The sequence below is a fragment of the Falco naumanni genome, chromosome 5 (genome assembly GCF_017639655.2).
Source record: "Falco naumanni isolate bFalNau1 chromosome 5, bFalNau1.pat, whole genome shotgun sequence".
Taxonomy (NCBI): domain Eukaryota; kingdom Metazoa; phylum Chordata; class Aves; order Falconiformes; family Falconidae; genus Falco; species Falco naumanni.
Window position 1 is genome coordinate 587,909 of NC_054058.1, and position 18,942 is coordinate 606,850.

General features: G+C 47.7%; 1 protein-coding gene across 2 annotated transcripts in view; it reads right to left on the reverse strand.

Annotated features, from left to right (window-relative positions):
* EPHA1 (EPH receptor A1) overlaps nt 1-18,942 on the reverse strand; it is a 33,860-nt gene that overhangs the window by 3,016 nt on the left and 11,902 nt on the right. For both annotated transcript variants that reach the window (XM_040596960.1, XM_040596959.1), the window contains exons 3-15: nt 15,534-15,809; nt 13,511-13,901; nt 8,829-8,984; nt 7,605-7,937; nt 6,217-6,341; nt 5,960-6,119; nt 3,694-3,790; nt 2,831-2,886; nt 2,430-2,552; nt 2,146-2,331; nt 1,633-1,694; nt 1,028-1,237; nt 219-368 (exon numbers count right to left, since the gene is read on the reverse strand). In XM_040596960.1, the coding sequence (XP_040452894.1) occupies nt 219-368; nt 1,028-1,237; nt 1,633-1,694; nt 2,146-2,331; nt 2,430-2,552; nt 2,831-2,886; nt 3,694-3,790; nt 5,960-6,119; nt 6,217-6,341; nt 7,605-7,937; nt 8,829-8,984; nt 13,511-13,901; nt 15,534-15,791 (2,307 nt within the window). In that variant the 5' untranslated portion in view covers nt 15,792-15,809. The remainder of the gene's footprint in view (nt 1-218; nt 369-1,027; nt 1,238-1,632; nt 1,695-2,145; nt 2,332-2,429; nt 2,553-2,830; nt 2,887-3,693; nt 3,791-5,959; nt 6,120-6,216; nt 6,342-7,604; nt 7,938-8,828; nt 8,985-13,510; nt 13,902-15,533; nt 15,810-18,942) is intronic.

Sequence of the window (18,942 nt, forward strand, 5' to 3'; positions counted from 1 at the left end):
CTTCAATTTGGCTCACTGCTGCTGAGACCTGAACACAGTTCGGACACCCAAACGCTTACTGCCCTTGACCTTCTTGCATTGATTTTTCGCAGAGAGGGAGACACAGTACTTGTGTATTCAAAAGAACGTCAAGACTGCAGGCTGAGGGAGATCTACAAAAGTTGGGCCTACGTGCCTCGTTATTTTTTTAATCAGCACTTGAGCTCAGTGTCGGTTACCTCTTGATTGGTCATGTCCCCATACGGTTTGTCACCAAATGACAGCACCTCCCACATGACAATTCCAAAGCTCCAGACATCACTGGCTGAGGTGAAAATCCGATGAGCAATGGCCTCTGGGGCTGTCCATCGAATGGGAATCTTACCACCCTGTGAAAAAGCAGCAACACAGTGTATCCAACAAGTATCATTGAGCTGTATTTCTCCAGTACTCCTGTGCAAGGACCTTACAAAGTGGTTCAAAGACTGGGCCAGCTTCACTTGAAGAAACGTGTAACCACCCCTGGGGAAACTTCTCAAAAGGACAGAAACATTCTGGGAAAGTGAATGAGTTTAAGCTGTTCAGTTGAATGCTACACAAAACCAGGAGTAAGAGCCTGATGCCAGTCACAGCCCTATATTGGATGACTCCAGACATTAGAATCACTGGAACTTCCATTGAAAGAGACCTGTAGGTGTCTTGAGTCCAAACCCCTGATCACAGCAGGGCCATCTTCAAAGCCAGATATAGTTAACTGAATCCAAAAGATCAGTCCTCTTAATTTGCTTCTCATTTTAAAACCACAGTCCCCCTGAATCTCTTAGCAAACAAAATCAACATGGACCTCAGAGAAGTACCACCTTCTGAATCACCCACGCTGTGACTTGCAGTTTTACTATGGGTTTTCCTCAGAGATTTTTCCATCCAAATCTTCCCCCAGCCTGGTGTTTCCTATTGTGAAGAAATTCTGCCACTCTTACCTGGCAGAATCCTGATCCCCCCGAGACCACAGTTCATTTACAAGACTGAGAGGTTGTTCCTGAATTACCTTGGTTTCATAGGTTCCCTCTGCATCATTCTCCAATATTCGGGAGAGACCAAAGTCAGACACCTTGCACTGAAGACTGCGTGTTACCAGAATGTTGCGAGCAGCCAGATCCCGGTGCACATAGTTGTGCTCTGAAAGGTAGGTCATGCCAGAGGCTATTCCCTGCAGCATACTCACAAGCTGCACAGGGCTAAATTTTTCCTCATTCTCCTGCATGGAAGAAGTGAGAGAAGATCCTGGTCAAGTGACATCAGTCTGCTTGGTTTCTAGTTACTGGACTTATCAACTTGCAAAAGTGGGCATTGGTAAACAAGCCAAAATGTAATGCTGCAGCCTCAAGGACCCAACAGGTTCTCGCTAAGGGACTGGTGGTGGTCTCCAGAGTCATCATTAGGCACCTGCACTTCAACTACCAAAGACAGCACTCTGGACGCTGAGCAAACTGGATGGCATCAAGCTTCAGCTGCTGAGACCAGAAATGTTAGTGAGCAGAAAGTAAGTGGATGTCTGAATCTTATTTCTAAAGTCTTCTCTCAGGGTCCTAAATCCAGGTCAAGTGCAAGTTCCAGCAGTACACAAGCCTATTACAGATTGGAGTCTCTCACCCGGAGGAAGGTATCCAGCGCTCCATTCTCCATATACTCGGTGATGATCATCATTGGCCTCCCTTGAGGAAGACAAAAAGATGTCAGCCTTTTTGCAGTTCTCCTGCTCTTGCCTATCCATGCTCTCCACTTTGCTCCAACACAGAGAACCGTATCCAGGCCCAGCCAACATACCCACCCTGCTGGCACAGCTGGCTGACCCTTCTCCTTAGGCCTCTCCCAATGATCTTTTTTTCCTCCTTGTGTCACACATGTAACCTTACAGTGTCCCTTACCCTATCCCAACTTCTCATCCACTCACCAACCCAAGAAGGCCTCCCGTAACATTGTCTCGTGAGTGTCGGAAATCCATACCTCTCTTCCCTCCCCTCCTGTCACTCCCTGCCATAGGCTAACACAATGATGCCTGTCTTCTCCCTGCGCAGCCTCTCTGACAGCATCCTCTCTGAGGAAGGCCCAAGCAATATGCCAGTTTCTGCTCTCATTCCATGATTCTCTCCCATACACTCTTACTTTTGGTGACGACTCCTTCCAGACGCACAATGTTTGGGTGATTGAACTGCCCCATAATTGTCGCTTCACGCAGGAAGTTCCACCACTGTGAGTCTGAATACGTTGACTTCAGGGTCTTGATGGCAACCACGATACGTTCTTTCCCTGGGAGCCGCAGGGACCCACGATAAACCTCCCCAAACTCCCCTAAGGACAATCAGAAGCAAAAGGTCACAGATGAACTCAGGAATAGGCAGCAAAATATAGGGGAAACTGAAAGATGGGGAGAGCAACAAGTAACTCACCCTCTCCAATCACATTTTCCATAGTGACACAAGAGACATCCAGTTCCTTAGTGAATTCCAGCACCCCTCTGCTGGGGTCATCATATGGTTGCAGGTCTACATAGGGCTTCAACCAAACCTTCTCTATGGTAAAGGGAAACAAAAGAGCAAACTAACCTGTCAGGTCTTTGGACAAGCTTTGTAGGGCAAATCTACGGAAGCAAAGGTGAATCCACGGGATTCTGACAATGGCAGTAAACAAATCTACCAGACATACATTGAAGACTAGAGCTGTTACCGGAAGAGGTGAATTACATCAGAAAATCCATGCCAGTGTCTGGTTTGAAACTACTATTTCTTTTCATTCCTTCCAATCCATTCCAGGCTTTTCTCCCTAGTTCTGCTACTCCTTTAAAGCTCACCTCGATCAAAGCCTGAAGTATTGTAATCTGGCCGTGCCTGTCTCCGACGAGCCTGCCTGGAACATAAGAAGCAGTCATGAAAATAAAGTGGTCAGCAGATAGCAAAGACAAAAGCAAGACTTCCAGGGTGTCTGCCCCAATTGGTCAGGGACAGAGTTCAGAGTAGTGCAAAGCAAAGCAGAATCAGGCACTGCACCTACTTGGTAGAGTACATTTAGCAAGAAAATGTGATGCTTCATCTACATTTAGAAACAGGGCTTTGTTTCCATGCAGGTAGTTTTGTTCATCCTTCTGCGTGCTGAATTACAGATTAATTTCTATTTATTTCATGTTTTCTGTACACTTTCAGCACGATACCTGATCTTCTTAAAACCAAACAATAGTAGCTTTATAGACATTTAGAAAGGAAGCAGAATTTTGTATCTGGGTAGAGAACCACTACGGTAATGGTGTATGGAAAATGGTTTGAAATGGCTGGATACATTTATTGCCCACTTAATTGACCAGCAGATACAGAAATGATTGTACCATAACAATATTTTTATTAATCTGTCTTGATAACAGTACGGTAGGGCTAGTTTGTAACAAAACTGAGAAATCATCACATTTTCTTCTGTCTTCAGCAGCAAGCACCATCTTACAGACAGATCAAGCCCTCCAGTCCTGCTAATCCAAATTATTTACTGAGACTCATTCCACCTTGCTGCAGCACACTGGTCTGACTTCTCTACCTAACCTCTACCTATCCAATATCCCGTGAGAAATCGAGGCCTTTCCTCCCACCCTCCCTCTCTTTCTCAAGCTCCTGTAGCTCAGCTATTCCTACATCTACACCTTTTTCAATACTAAAAATCAACACTTACTTTCGCCGAAAGATGAAAAATCCCATAAGCAGCCCAACAAACAGTAGAACTCCAAAGATAATAGAGACTATGACTCCACCAGACAGAGCTCCTGTGTCTGAAGAAACAAAGAGAAAGGCCATGCATCATTTAAAAGACCAAGAACCATTTGTCTGGAATGTAGCAACCACTTCTACCAACCAATGGTATTAGGTAAGCTACAGCCATTTGTCTTCCAGGCAGCAGGGCCACCAGATTTGAGTCCTAATCATACTGTTATTCATGTGCATGGAGCACCTTCTGGGGGGTATGTGGTTGACTTATCTACAGTTTGGTCTTCTAGTTGAGTAATTTGTCCCAATGCCTGATTTCCTATATAAATTCCATGACACTTTCAAAAACAAAGAACAGCTGTTCCTTCCCTCCCAATCCTCTCCAACTGCTCTTTCAGATCAGATCCTGCTTCCTGCTCAGTAGCTGACTTAGACTACGGCACAGCAAAGACTTTCCCCAGCAGTCTAACTTGACTCTCTTCTTGTTTATGAAATTAATTACCCCCTTCGCTTCCATCAGTCTGTAGGGTTGGTCTTTTGCCTAATTACCTTAACAGAAGCCACTGTCTGCTCAGGACTTTTGAAACAAGCAAGTACTGACTTACAAACCTGCAGTCTAACATCCTGTTCCTGCTTTCTCAAAACCAAGCGTCAGGTGGTTTCATGTTGTGATTGGACAGCATTCAGATAGCATTCACATAACACCGGTTGTCTTCTTCCATTTAGATTCTCAACCTAAAGCCATCCATTTCCATATAGTATATTGAATTCATCAGAGGAAATGCTGCATTAACTTGTTGGTGTGAAGTATGTGTTTTTAAACCTTATTTCCTATAACTTTAAAAACTATTTCAAAAACTTAAAAATACATTAATAGGAAGTGTTCATACCCATATCTAAGAGAGTCTACATTTTTTAATATTTTCCCTAAAAGGATTTAGGAAAACATCTAGAAGAAAGAAAATTCCTAAAGAAATTGTTTCAATAAATGAGCAGATTTTAAAGCAAGGAACAGCTTGTGCAACACAAACAACCATGTCTGGAAGTGTTTCCTAACATCCAGTCCAATGGTCAGCATGCGTAAAGCCTAATTAACACTTGTTATTCTTGCTCAATTTGACGCTGACTCATCCCACTGAAATTATTAAAAATCACCAGCTTAGTTAAGCAGAAATCAAGAGGCAGAGTTAACGTTCTTTTTTGTTAATATTGAAAAGGCAAGATTTGGAAGGTGAAATGATATCTTTTACTAATAAAATGGACAAGCTTTCAGGTACACAGCACTTCTACAGGAAATTAAGGAACCTAAATTCTCAAATTCAGATTAGAAAAAATTGTCTCACCTTGCAAGTCTTGTTCCACTAATATGCCTAGACCTTTACAGCTAAACAATGCTTCTAGTATTATCAAAGAACTCCCACCAAATGAAACCTTGCTGGCACTTCTTTTCAATTCCTTTCACATTCAAAACACCTCCCTGTTGGCATGAGGAAGTCATCAACTTTTATTTAATAAAAAGCATAATCTGGATGAAAGTATTTTCTAACGTGTTCTTTTATAATAAAAATCACCTAAGGTACATGTTAACTTAAGTATTTTTAACAGAATCTTTGTGGTACATTATAATGTTGGTTAAAAATCTTTGACGACATCATCATTTGGCACTGTGACTTCAGGAAAATTTTACCAAAAGCTCCTGGTGCCAAAAAAAGCCCAATCTTTAAATTACACTCCAATCATGGTAACACAACTCCTTATCAGCTTTTACACAGTTTATTTATTTAGTTACATTAAGGCATGCCTTTGTTTTCTTCCATGTCCTTATTTCATTAGAGTAAAACTAGCCTTTCAAAGGCATAATTTCAATGGATGTATTTCTAAAATTATCCATAAGGTCAGCAGGAGGATCTGAGAATGTGTGGAATGAAGAGAGAACAAACTCCATTGTTTGATAAAGTGGAAGTCTCCAGGTAACTACAAACAAACCTGAGTCTGATCAGTTCTGAATGGGAAAGTACAAGTAGATTTTATACAACAGCAAGGAAACAAGATACATTTCTCCTTGTTCTACATTTTTACAAAGCAGTAGGCTTGGTCCTGGTGACATGGAACTCAAGAATGTGGTGTCTGTGACCCACTGCTAGCAGAACACAGAGATCCATGTACTGTGTGAATATACAATCTGATGGAGAAGTGAGTTTCTCCCAAATGAGGTATCAGTGATTGTTCTTTACCTGGTGGAAGGGTGCGGAATTCCTGCTCTGGGGAGTAGGGTCCAGGCCCGAGGGGTGTGATGGATCTCACACGAAGCAGGTAGGCTGTGTCTGGCTGCAGGTCCCTCAGGGTGACATTTGGCTCAAGGAGGTGCTTCACTGTGTAACGTGCCTCCTCTCCCTGCAGAAATCAAACAGGGTCAAGTAACAAATACATGCTGAACAAAGAGGACACTTCCACCCTGCCTTGGGTGAGAGGGGGAAGAGGTAGACCTCACCTTCTCAAAGAACATGACCTCATACTCCACTGAGGTCCGGCTGCGCTGCCGTGGGGCAAGCCAAGAAACAGAAAGACTGCTGTCATCTCTTTGTGTCAGGATAAACTGGGACACTGTCACCGGGGCTGCAGGGGAGAGAACAGAGAACATCAGGAAGAAATACAAACACAATGCAAACCAGGCCCTCTCTCCACCAGAAGCTCTCGCTTTCCTTCTCTGGTCACACCACACAATTGGAACCGACTCTCTATGCCACTGCCACTCCCTCATCTTTCTCTTCTGTGGTGAAAGGGAAATGAGATCTCCAGTTTTTATTAATTGCTTTCCATAAATAGTAGTATGCTTCTACCCCAACAGTGGAAGCATAACTTTGGCCTTCTAAACAAAATCAGTGTTCTAAGAAATTACTGCTTAAAGAAGAAATTACTTAATCAAGGACTGCACTGAAAATGTGTAATTTGAAGTAAAAGTGTTAGGGGTTTGTGCTTTTACAGCAGTAGTAACACAACCACCCTACGTGATTTATGAACACAGCTCCATTTCATAAGGGCACAGTGAAATTAAATGCTCAAAATCTCTCAGCTGACTGCAAATGCATGCTGTTCATGAATAAAAATATAATTCTCAACAGTCTGCAAGGACTGAAGAGTCAGGCCTGGTTCTCTCCTTGTCCTTCATCATCACCAGGAAGTGAAGAAGCATGCCAAGAGTAGCTCTGCTTCTCTAGCTCAGAGTTGCGCTGCCCCTGCATAGCATCAGGAAGAAAAGCCAGATTTCATGACTAAATCAGAACTTGAGGAAAGCACCAAGGGCTGTTGAGCACTACGATGTCACTTTTCTATAATCACATTTCACAGCACTCTGGAAAGTATTCGCAGGACAGGCAAACTAGCCAGCTTGAAGCTAAACTACAGAAACGTGTCAAGAACTTGCATGTTTTTAACATCCCTATTTCTCCATGCTTCCAAAGCTTCCCCCCCTGCCCCCCCGAGTTACAGCAGGGTTTCTGTTGTGTTTCGCTGGATGTTTTGCAATACCGAGTCATGGGGAATACTTCATGCCACAGTCCATGTTCTTCCTGTCACACAGGTGACAATACTTAGGCTGGACTACACTAGCGTATGACAGGGACAGCTTTATCCTCCTCACCTCTGTTAAGTCCTTGGTGGATTCATACCTCTTGGTGGGTAAAGATTACTGCTGCTTTGACTTGCAAGGAATATGACTGATGGACTCTACATGCCAGAGGCAGAAGTATCTTAGAGTCCTTATCATACCATACCAACACATGCAGCAGACAGAAAAAGATGGAGAAAGCCTAAACATTCACAGAGATTCCTCTTCCTTTTCCTGATGAGCAGGAAATTCTTGTCTCTGCTTCTGCTAACCTGCATGTCCAACTGCGACCCAGACAGCTGGAGCTGTTCTCTGAGGAGCAGGTCCCATTCCCGAGACACCATTGTGGGCTTCCACAGCAAATGTGTAGTTGGTGTAAGCTTCCAGGCCATCTACATCCACAGCGGGTTTCGTGAGACCGGAAGCACTGGGGGAGAATACCACACCAGCCTCACATGGCTCACATGCCAGGAAATGGCAACGACGACAGAAGACTGTGTAAGTCAGGTCCTTTCGCCCACCGTGGTCGCTGGGTGGCTGCCACCACAGACTCAGCTGCGTGCCAATAAGGGAGAAGCTGACATTGCGGGGAGCTGAGGGGGGGCCTACAAGAAGTATGAAAGAAAGTATTAGATCCAGCTGTTAATACCCAAAGTAATTGTGGCAGTTTCCCTTCTGCTGATGCATTTTGAATGGAGCCCTCTGTCTCCCCAGCCTCTCCCTCTCTGATCTCTCACTCCCATTTCCCAACATTTCATTTCCTTCCATCTCTTTGTTCATAAAAATCACAGAATGATTTGGGTTGGTAGGGACCTTTACAGATCACCTAGTACAATCCCCCTGCCATGGCAGGGACAACTTCCACCGGATCAGATTGCTCAAAGGCCCATCCAACCTAGCCCCCAAACACAGGGCATCCACAGCTTCTCTGAGCAACCTGCTCTGGTGTCTCACCACCCTCACTGACATAGAAATGCCTTCCGTATGTCGCATCTAAATCCACTCTCTATCAGTTAAAAACGACTGCCCCTTGTCCTGTCACTACAGGCCACGGTCATAAAGTCTCTCTGTTTTTCTTACATGCCCCCTTCAGGTATTCAAAGGCCACAATAAGATTTCCCCAAAGCCTTCTCTTCTCCAGGCTGAACAACCCCAGCTCTCTCAGCCTTTCTTCATTAGAAGAAGTGCTCCAGCCCTCTTCTGGATTCACTTTAGCAGGTCCATGTCTCTTTTGCACCCCAGAGCTGGATGCACTACTCCGGGTCAGTTCTCAAGAGAGCAGAGTAGAGGAAGAGAACCACCTCCCCTGACCTGCCAGCCATGCTTCCTTTCATGCAGCCCAGGATACAATTGAGTTTCTGAGCTGCAAGCACACGTGGCCAGCTCATGTCCAACTTTTTGCCCATCAGTATCCCTAAGTCCTTCTCTGTAAGGCTGCTCTCAGTAAGTTCACCCCTCCGTCTGTATAGATATTGTTCTTTCTATTTGAGACTCACGGGTACAAGCAATGTTCTGGCCCTCTGAAGGTGCTCGGTAGAAGCCTGCATTGCAGGAACAAGACGTAGCCCCTGACTCACTGGACAAGCTGTTGGGGGGGCACTTCAGGCAGCGTTTAGTCTCTAGGGAGTGGCGGTAGAATCCTCGCTGGCAGGCTGTGATGAGACAAAGAAGTCAATATCAGATCAACAATACACCAAAATCAACAAGAAAACACCTGCTTCTCAAACGCTCCTTTATCTGTTCACTTTTCTTCCATTTTCTTAGCTCACAGACATATTTAGGTTGGAAGGGACCCCTGCAGGTCACCTAGACTGATCATCTTCTCACAGCAGACAGAGAAGAGGTGCAAACTCAAGGTAGGATCAATGTTATAATGAGACTTGTAGACTGAGGAAGGGAAATCTTATTCATCATGGGTGCCATATGAAAACAGAAGCTAAGCTAGTCAGCCTCAGAGACTTCTTTCATCATAAACCAAGACTGGTCCCCACCTTGCCCTTCAAGCTTTCCACACCATAAATAAGAGCTGTAAATGCCAGCTCCAAGTCCTTGTGCTCCTCAGAGTCCTCTACTTGCTGATTTCCTATGGGATAGCCAGTGGGCTTTTTAGCAGAAGCAGCTTTTCTGATTTCAAGTTTTGTACCACAGCATCACCTAGTAGAGCCCTGGGTAATATCTAGATAACTATCAGCTGGCCTAACAATGCTGAGCGTAACTGGCTACAGAGCCAACACAAACTGCAAGAGAATCTGTGCCACGTGCTTTCTACTTGCAGGCCTACAAAAATAAGCAGCCACATCACTCTCTAACACCTGACTCTGTTTTTGCTGTATTACTGTTAGCTTGATCTACAGAAGCGCTGGCATGTCTACCAGTAATCTCAAGGTCAATGCTTCACTTTTACAGGTGTGTAGCAAGGAGAAAATGAGCGAGGGAGGCTGAAGGAACCTGTGAATTTAATGGCTTACCAGCCTGTCCTAAATGAATCTATCAAACGTTCTTAAACTAAAGAAACATTGCTAATCAGATGGTTGGGGAATGCATACCCTGCTTTTCTGTCACAGCTACCACCTTGCATTTAACTGGAGCACTGTGGGAATGGCCCTTTTCGTATTGTGCTATAAAAGCAACAGTGTCCTGTGTAATCCCTTAGGACATACCAACGGAGAAAGCCATCTGCTCAGGAGCCTGACACAAATGGTGTACTGTGGTGGAGCACAGCACAGGAAATGACCTTTTATCCAGAAAACAAAAAACAATCCAGCCATTCCTACTATGTGATGCAGAGGAACACCTAGGGGACCTAAAAACATTTCCACTAACAAAGGCCAAACAAGATTCCTCACCATCAGTCTCAGAAGAAGTCATTACCTTCACTGTATGTGGAGATCTCTCTCTCAACTATCATCGGAGAATTGGCTTCATCTCACTCCTATTGCCCCCCCCCTCCCCCTTGCCCTGGGATGGCAGGCAGGCTGCCCCGTTAACTCCAGGTGATGGATGACAGCCACCCCATCAGTTGCATGGTGATACCATTGCACAGCCATTGACAGTACATGGGCCAGAAGGATTCACAGCAGTGAAGCCTAAAGAGCACAGAAAGGTGAAATAATCACACCAAGTAGAAGCAACCAGCACCTCCTGGTTTTGGGAAGTGACAGAACTGCTCAGGGACGTGTCACTGAGCTGCAATCATGCCACTGTGCAGTCAGGGACAGCAAAAGCTGCTGAAAGAATCCAAAGGCTCAACACTGATTGTCACCAGCCCGAAGAGATTCCATTGATACTCCGGATCACATCATCCCCTTGAGACGCAGGCAAGAAGAAAAGTGACTTTGATCTCTAGGCCGCTCGCAACCAAGAACGCTGCCTCACGCTGAAGGCAGATGAAAGCTTTGTGGCCTCCTGTCACTTTGCTCCAGCATCAGATTTCCAAATTCCTGACAGTCGATCAGTTTGGGTCAGGAGAGCTTTGACAGCAGCGAGGAAAAACAGACAAGGTGCAGGGCCAGAGCCCGGTGTCGGTCCCGGGGCTGCCCGGGCACCACTGCCTGCACCAACACGGCACAGCACACGGACCCCGGGGGGGAAACAGGGACATTTGGGGCCGGCGGCCTTTGCCGGTGCAGCCCCCGGGTCCCCGGAGGCGCCTCTGTGAGGCCTCCGCTGCCCCAGCCCGCCACCCCCACCCGCCCGGCCCGCCGGCGGTGCCGAGTCCCCGGCAGCAGGGCGGCCCTCGACGGCCACAGCGGGGCAGCCGGGTCGGGGCGCAGCGGCAGCCGAGGCAGTCCGCCGCCGGCACGGCCCCGGCCCCGGGCGCAGCCGGTATGAGCACAGCACGGCCCGGGCCGGGCAAGCCCGGGCCGGCCTACGACCGGCGCCCTGGGAGCGGCGCGCACAGCCGGGCCCCGCCGCCAGGCGAGCGCCCGCGGCCCGGCAGGGAGCGGCCCCGCCGCCTCAGGGCGGAGCCCCCCGAGGCCTCGCGGTGGCGGGCCCGACGCCTCGGCAAGGGGGGCGCAGGCCGCGGCCGGGCGGGGGCTGGGGGCGGCGGGGCCTCGCAGCGATGAGGCGGCGCTGGCCAGGGAGCCGCCGCCGCCTGCCCGCCCTCCCCGGCGGCCCGCGGCTGCAGCAGGGCAGGTGCGCAGCCGGCAGCCCCGGCTCCCGCCGGCCCCTCGGGCTCCCCAGCCTTGGGCGCCCGCCCCCGGCGACGCTATGGGGAAAGCAGGCCTGGGAGCTGCCGGCCGGGCACCGGGAGGGCCCTGCCCGCCCTGCTCCCACAGGTGCCCCTCGGGTGGGGGCGCCGGCTCCCCCTTCAGTGCACCGCCCGTGGTGGGGAGCCCAGGCGGCGGCCAGCCGCACAGCCCGCCCTAGGGTCGTGGTGAGTGACCCACCCGAGGAAGTTCATCGTGCAGCTCTGGGTTTGCCGGCTATGGGAGGCTCTGGGCAGGCACATTTTTTCCTGGAATCACGGGATGGCTGAGCCATCGTGTGCCCAGCAGAGCTTTATACGGCTGGGGATTCACCCAGGGCTTGGGTGAGCGAGCTGAGAACCTCGACCTGTGGCTTTCTGTTGCCTCCTGTCCTGTAATGGAGGGCTGGTTCTCTTCCCTGTTATGAGGGCAGGGATCAGCTTCCCTTTTGTCAGCTCCTGCTTAAGGCAAAACTCAGAACCAGAAGACACTGCCAGGTCTTCCTCCATCCTGACCCCCTTTGAAGGAGAAGTCCTTCCTTCCATCTTCTGAGGACAAAGCGGAGGCTGTGACCTCAGCCTTTATCCTGACCTGGACTGTTCCCATGTCCCTTGCACAATCAGTGCCTGGTCTTTTCCATTGAGGGAGAGGACCCCAAGACACCCCCAGCAGGCCACCTACAGTCACCGCCTCCTCTGATCCTCCAGTGAGAGCCGGCTCTGGATGGTAAGTGCCTCACCCTGCCCCCGACAGGGTCTCCGCTCTGCCCTTCCTTTCCTGGGAGACCTCCCCGGTCCCTACTGAGCCTACAAAAGACAATTCTGGCTGCAGCTGTGCTTGGGCGGAGCGGGATAAAAGCACAGATGTAGAAGGAACCTGTGCTGTGATAGTAGCCAGGGCTTGCCCAGACTTGACAGCTTCCCTGCCCCTTACCAGGGCAGTGCTCTCAGGAGGGCGGGGAGAGCTCTGTAGCACCTAAGTGGAAAAACTGGCTGGGCTGTGCAAGGAGGGGATTGCTGGAGGAGGGCAAGGATTTTGTGCTTCAGCCTCCACCAGCTCCCCAAGCGAAATGAGCAGCAAGCAGCAGGGATTCCCAAGGGCACCAGATCCTCGTGGCAGAGCAAAGGCAGAACCAAGCAGAGAGACGGGGCACCCACTGACCCTGACAGCACTACATGGATTCCTTTTTCTTGTGGCTTAGCCTTATGCCATATAGCTCTGACAAGAGCAGAGATGTGCTCTCTTTTACCTCTCTCTCTGCAGCGACACATACTCCCCCAAAACACGACACATGTCCTCTCCCCTGGCAAACGCACAAAGTTGCCCTGAGAAGCTGAATCTTGTCCCTCTGCGACAAAGGGAGAGTGCTGCACTGCTTGTTCCAACAGCCCTGGCTCAATCCGTGGCTCCAGTAGCATGGTGACTCCTATGCTCACTGATTGCTCTTCCTCAGAAATGAAACAGGCACCGATGGTATTGCGCAATGTGCTTTATGCGGTTTCCCGTGGCAGAAAAGCCATCCTGGTCCAAGCAGAAGGGGAGACAGAGGGAGAAACTTGCCCCTCTCCAGCTCTCAGCTTTCTAGTCACGGGGCAAACCCACTGTTCCATGTGTCTGACCCATCTGCCCTGAGAGAACAAGGCTGCCATTTAAGGGTTGGGAACCAGTTGTTGAGTGAGTCAGTGTCAATCACACAGTTACAGCTCGCAGAAACTAGCTCCAGAGCTGAAGGCTCCTGGATGAAGCCCAAGAGGGAGTGGAGAGGTGTGTGCAGCTCTTACACCTGACACAGGAGGAGAAAAATTGCAATCAAAAAAGAGAGGCTGAGGGGAGGAAAGGTTATGAGATACACCTGGCAGGCACAGGGGGCAGGCAGGAGGGGAGCAGACCACACTAACTCCCCTGATCCCACTTTACAAAGTGCTCTGATCTCCAGCTCCCTGGAACCTCTCCCGTGGCCCGCAGCCAGTGTCTGTCTGCATACTCACCTACGCAGCTCCCATCGACTTCCTCAAACCCCACAGCACAAAGGCATCGGCCCACGGGTACCAGCCACTCCCCGTCAGTGCTGCAGTGCATCCGGGGCGGAGAACCCACTTCTTCAGCTGCGTACTCCACACAGACCCCAGGCACTTCTGTCAGCCCCTCTGAACCCGCTAGTGTCTCTGGAAAACGGGCCAGACCCCGCACTGCCTCCGGGCAAGTCTTGTAATACACTCGGACAGACACCATCGCTACACAAGCCCCAGAGTTCTGGAAAGCCAGGTAGAAGCCCCGGCGAGACAGCTTCCCAATGGGGCACACTTCGGTGTTCAGCTGCATAACACCCGATTCAATGTCTCTGCTTGTGAAACTTCGATCTGCTGCCACCGTGTTGAGCTGAGTGAAAGAGAAAAAGACAACAGCTTTAACATCTGGGCAAGCAGCAGCAGCTGAGGTACCCGTGGCACTCAGACTGCTTTTACACTAAAGCCTTTCAGAGGCTGTGTAGTCAACTGCTGCTAATGCCAGTGCACTGCATCCTTTCTTTGCACTTGGCAGGGGTGTTAACAATGGGGTCCACATCCTGTCTTGCCTCACACTTTCCATCACCTCCTTTCAACTCCTCTGCAGTCATTCACTGGTCTTATACACTACCCTGTGTTCTGGGTCTCTGATCTTAGAGGCCTTTAGGAACTACCCGTAAAGGAACAAATCTCCCTTCTGTGACATTTTCCTTTGCAAATTGTATACAGTAAAATCACAACACTGCTTAAGAGCGGTGTTTTTTAAATTGACCAGTGAATTACAACTACCTGTTTCTAGGCTGTGCTCTATGCAGGTCAGATCATCTGCTGCAAGGTGCTTCTCATGCAGCACTCAACATATTTCAGCACTGTAGATACTTGGGTGAAAAATGCTCCCACGCTCAGGCATGCCCACTGTCTCAGCAAACAAAGAGGTGAGAGTGACTGAGAGATGCTTTCAGTGCTTGGACATATGGGAAAAGCCTCCATGACATCTATGTGATATTGGAAGAGCTGGACTGCAGGTGGAGTGGTCTTTCTTCTCAGAGGGAGAGCCTGATAACTGATCCTCGTCATCTCAGGCTCCTACACCACCCGCTCCATGTAGCTGGATGGCAGATGAAAGGATCTGCACAGAAGCTGCTTCTGGCAGTGGGAAGGTTTAGGAGTTGTGGAGCTATCACACAAATGCATGTGGTAGGCTGCAGGGGAGGTGGGGGAGCACCGGGGAGGGAGGGGAATCTGTTACCAGGGTCCTGCTCTGCCTGTGGTGGCCTTTACTGTTCTTTGGTTTCATCACGTGCCATTTAAATGGCAGAGGAGGAAAGGGCAGTCAAATAATTTAGGTCTGTGGCTTCTTTCAGGACAGAACTGGGTTGTAGAATTTCCACTACAAAAAAAGCTGAGGCTCAGTGTTCTGCAATTCAAATATTTCTATGGCAAGAGGGCACTACACTGGGGGAAACAGCAGCTAAAATACGGTGGTGCTAAATACTTTCACACATGGGAGAATTTCATTATAGCAAGCCATCACTTCCAGTTTTAGAAAATAAGACTCTATATCTCATATCAATCAGAGTAAATGATCAGGAGCATGGAGGCCTGAACTCGATTCTGTCCTTCACTTGCTTTATCACCTAAGGCAAGCCAAATTCCTTTGGTCTCTGCTTTACTATTTCTAAAAATTGGTGTAACCATCCAGCACTGTTACAACCCTTCAGAGTCCTTACCCACGCGGTGTCCAGTTAAATAAGTGGTTGTGCAGAATGGAGGTCTGGTCTCATTTGAGAACCCCTGTGCCTCCTGTAGCAAAGACTGCTCTGAGCATCACAGAGGGCACAAGGGGCAAAGTTTATTCTAAGGACAACACTTACTATCCCTGCCCCTCCCAGATGCTGGTTCTCCTGGCCTCCCCCAGCCAGCAAGACACACCCAGTTTAAGCTGAAAGATATGACAAGTTTAAACTGAAAAATGTGACCCAGCCTTCACCCCAGCACTACAGACCTTGGTGAACAGCGGGCGGCGGAACTGGATCCCGACATCTTGTTCAGACTCCATGTAATAGAGATTAAAGGTCTCTTTGCAGGTCACCACTTCACCTTTGAAGCTCTTGCAGTCCCTCACAGTAAACTTTAGCTCCACATAAATGCGGGAGGCTGCCTCACCCCGATAAATCCAGTTGGTGCGAAGCCAGTGATCAGTGTCGCCCTCAGAAAGCACACTGCAGTCCTGATACATATAGACTGGGGTGCCATTTATCATCTGCTGCACTTCACTCCACTGCTCCCAGGGTAGAAGAAAAACACACATTGTTAGACAGATGTGAGAAACAAGTTTCGCTTCAAATATGACAAAAATCTTACCTAAAAGATTGATTCCTACATAGCATTCAGAATTCAAACCCTGGCTAGCTAAAAGGTCTCCTACACTGAGCAAAAGCTGCCCCTGTTCTAGAGCCCCACAGCTGCCTAAACTCTTTACGCAGGGAGCAATGAGGATACTGTAATGGGGATCTGACTTGCGCCAAATTGAAGGGAACCACGGGCTCTTGCACATCCCCTTCATCCCACCTTGGTCCCAAGTTATTTCTTTCATACACTGCCTTATCTTAGATTGAGACAAAGACAAATGCCATGCCATGTATCGGCCACTTCCCTCTGCCACCATTTACCTTCGAAGGGTATGGTAAGACATACCAGCTCAGGACGATTGTCTGCCCCTGAAAATAACGCACGGCACTTTGGGCCAAGAGAACAGATGGCCCAGCACAACGGGAAGGTCAGCTGCAGCAGGACTGTGCTAGAGCAAGTGCCCATTAATTTGGAGTTTGTGCTTCTTTAAGTGTGGTATTTTGCAAACCCTAATTTAACTATTAAAACTCAGTTGATTTTCCTGACTTCATACTGGGTTCTGCTTCTTCCGCGGGCAAATAATGGCTGAGAGGAGGACACGGGCCCAGCTGGTTAGATGGCCTCACTGGTACTATTTGTATGAATCCAATATGGTCTGATACATATTTTAACAGAGGCTTTTGCTGAATTTTCTGTTTCTAGTTTTGTTTCCTCACCACAGGTCAGGTACACAATGCAGAGTATTCGCTTTTCAGTTAAGTCACACATGAGAACTGAAAACTTGGAAAACAAGGTTTCATCCACAGGGAAAATAACTTAGTTCCTTTTTCCTCCCATGCTAAGACTACCTTTCTCATTATGCTTTAAATATTTAATCAAATTAAATTGAAACAAGTGCCCACGTACGTATTGGCACAAGTTTAAGCATCTTGGTTTTAAATCACACCCCAGGTTAAGATGCAATTTAAACAAGGCCTCGGTCTTTATATTGCTCTAGGCTTGTCAAGTCCCATGGGCTGAGCATGAGATTCACACACTTCTCCAGCGGCACCTCCCGTGCTCACAGCACAGCCTGCAGCCTCTCTCCAGCGCCTGAGCCCCCGCTGCCAGGTCTCCGCCAGGGGAATACAAGAGATGGACCCAGGGAGCGCCAAAGGAGGCTCTGCTTTGGTGCCATGACTTGGAGCACACCTCCTGCACAGCCCCACTCCGAACACTACCAAGAACACTTGTTTCCTTTTTCTCCATGTAATTAATCCCCAGTGTTACCCCACCCTTTTAATCTGAGCCAGCTGGCATATACCTGCACCACACAGGATTTACACCTATTTCACTTACTGGAGGTCAGAGGACTTAGGATGGCAAGAGAGAGAAACGGACTGATCAATCCTGGCTGTTCAGCCAGAAGGGGCAATCGCTTAATCACCTCCTGCACTATTTCATTGAAAATCTCGAAAATGCTACAGAGCTGAATTCACAACACATCCTGAAGCATATTGAAATGGAAGAAAAGACGTTAGAAAGGACAGTAAGAGCACAGTGGCTTTTGTAAGAAGCTGCCAGTGTTAGGACTGGCTTTTAGAAGCATTTTTCCATGAGTGTCTGCCTCCGCCGACCTGATGGGAAAGGCATAATTGCATTTAAAGGCCGAGGGTTAGACAAGTTTACATTAGCCGTTTATCCTAAGGCAGTTCCACAGACGAGCACCACCAGAAAGTGATTTTTGCATGTCTCACCAAAAGACATGAGCTGTTGTGATGCATGTCCTGAATCTACCATTTCTAAAACTTAAGTGATCCAGGACCAAAGTTTAATTTTCAATACTGACAACTCTAGCAGAAAAAAATTCCTTTAAACTCTACTGCTGGAAAAAAATCCAACGGCTAACTCCTGTATTTCTTAGCTCAATTTCTTCCAGACTGAGCTCTTCAGGGCAAAGATGCTCAGCACTGACTAGTGTGCTGTTTCATATGCAGTGCGGTGCAAAGAAATAACAAGGGAGTCAGACTTGGTTTTTCTAGATTCTACTGTGAATGGGTAAAGGAAGTAAAATGAGGATATTATTTATGCTAACAATACAGAACTATTGTTAAACATGCTTGTGACTTCATTATTCAGTGAAGCTTTTAAATTCAAAGTAGTAGAGAAAAACTGTTACATACAACACTTAATGAAAGGGTGATGAGTCCAGGAGTTGCTAGGCAACTGTCTCACGTCCTCAAAGAATCTGCTGCAAAATCAAAGTGTATGCCTCTGATTCTTAATGTAATGTTCTTAATAAACGTGTGGTAAAGTCTGGCTCAATCAATATTAATTACTTGGCTCTCCAGTTTGTCTGCCAATGACATTGAATCAACCTCCTTTGATAATGTAACTCTCTACCCATTTCATTCCAGACACCGCATCCTTACTCCAGTCATCAGTCTGGCCGTAAGATGGGAAACGTTATTCCAGAAGTGGGGGACAGTGCAAGTCAGACTTCCTCATTTGAGCAGCAAGTGAACTGTGGTTTTACGTTGCTACAGAAAACTTTCTTGTGAGATTCAGAACCTTAGAAAAACTCAGGTTGGAAAGGACCCTTGGAGATCCTCTAGTCCAATTCCCTGCTCCAAGCAATCTAAGGACTTCTTAAATTATTTAAATTTTATACTGTAAAACTCCTTTTAAAATCTTTTAGATTTAAATTCTTTTTTAAGTTTGTTAACTGTCTTTAAACTAGTCTTTTAAATTCTAAAACCTTTTAGAATTCTTAAGAAGTTGCTAAGAAAACAAAAGCCACTGCATTCAGCAGAATACCATAAATTAGTAGCTTGAATTCTGAGAAGTCTCAGGATGTGGCCATTGGATTTGAGAACAAAAGGGTGTTCTGGACTTCTTGGGAACCTGTATACTAACACTGGCACTTAGTTCCAGAGATTTGTTCTTGAAAGTCTTGGTGTGGTGGTATAATACGGAGCAAAATTTCAGTACAGCAATTAGTGTGAAGTGAATGGCAGCCTCAAAGCAAAAGTACTACCTTAATAACCTCAGAGCACTGCAAGTTCAGGGAAAAGGATGGCAAC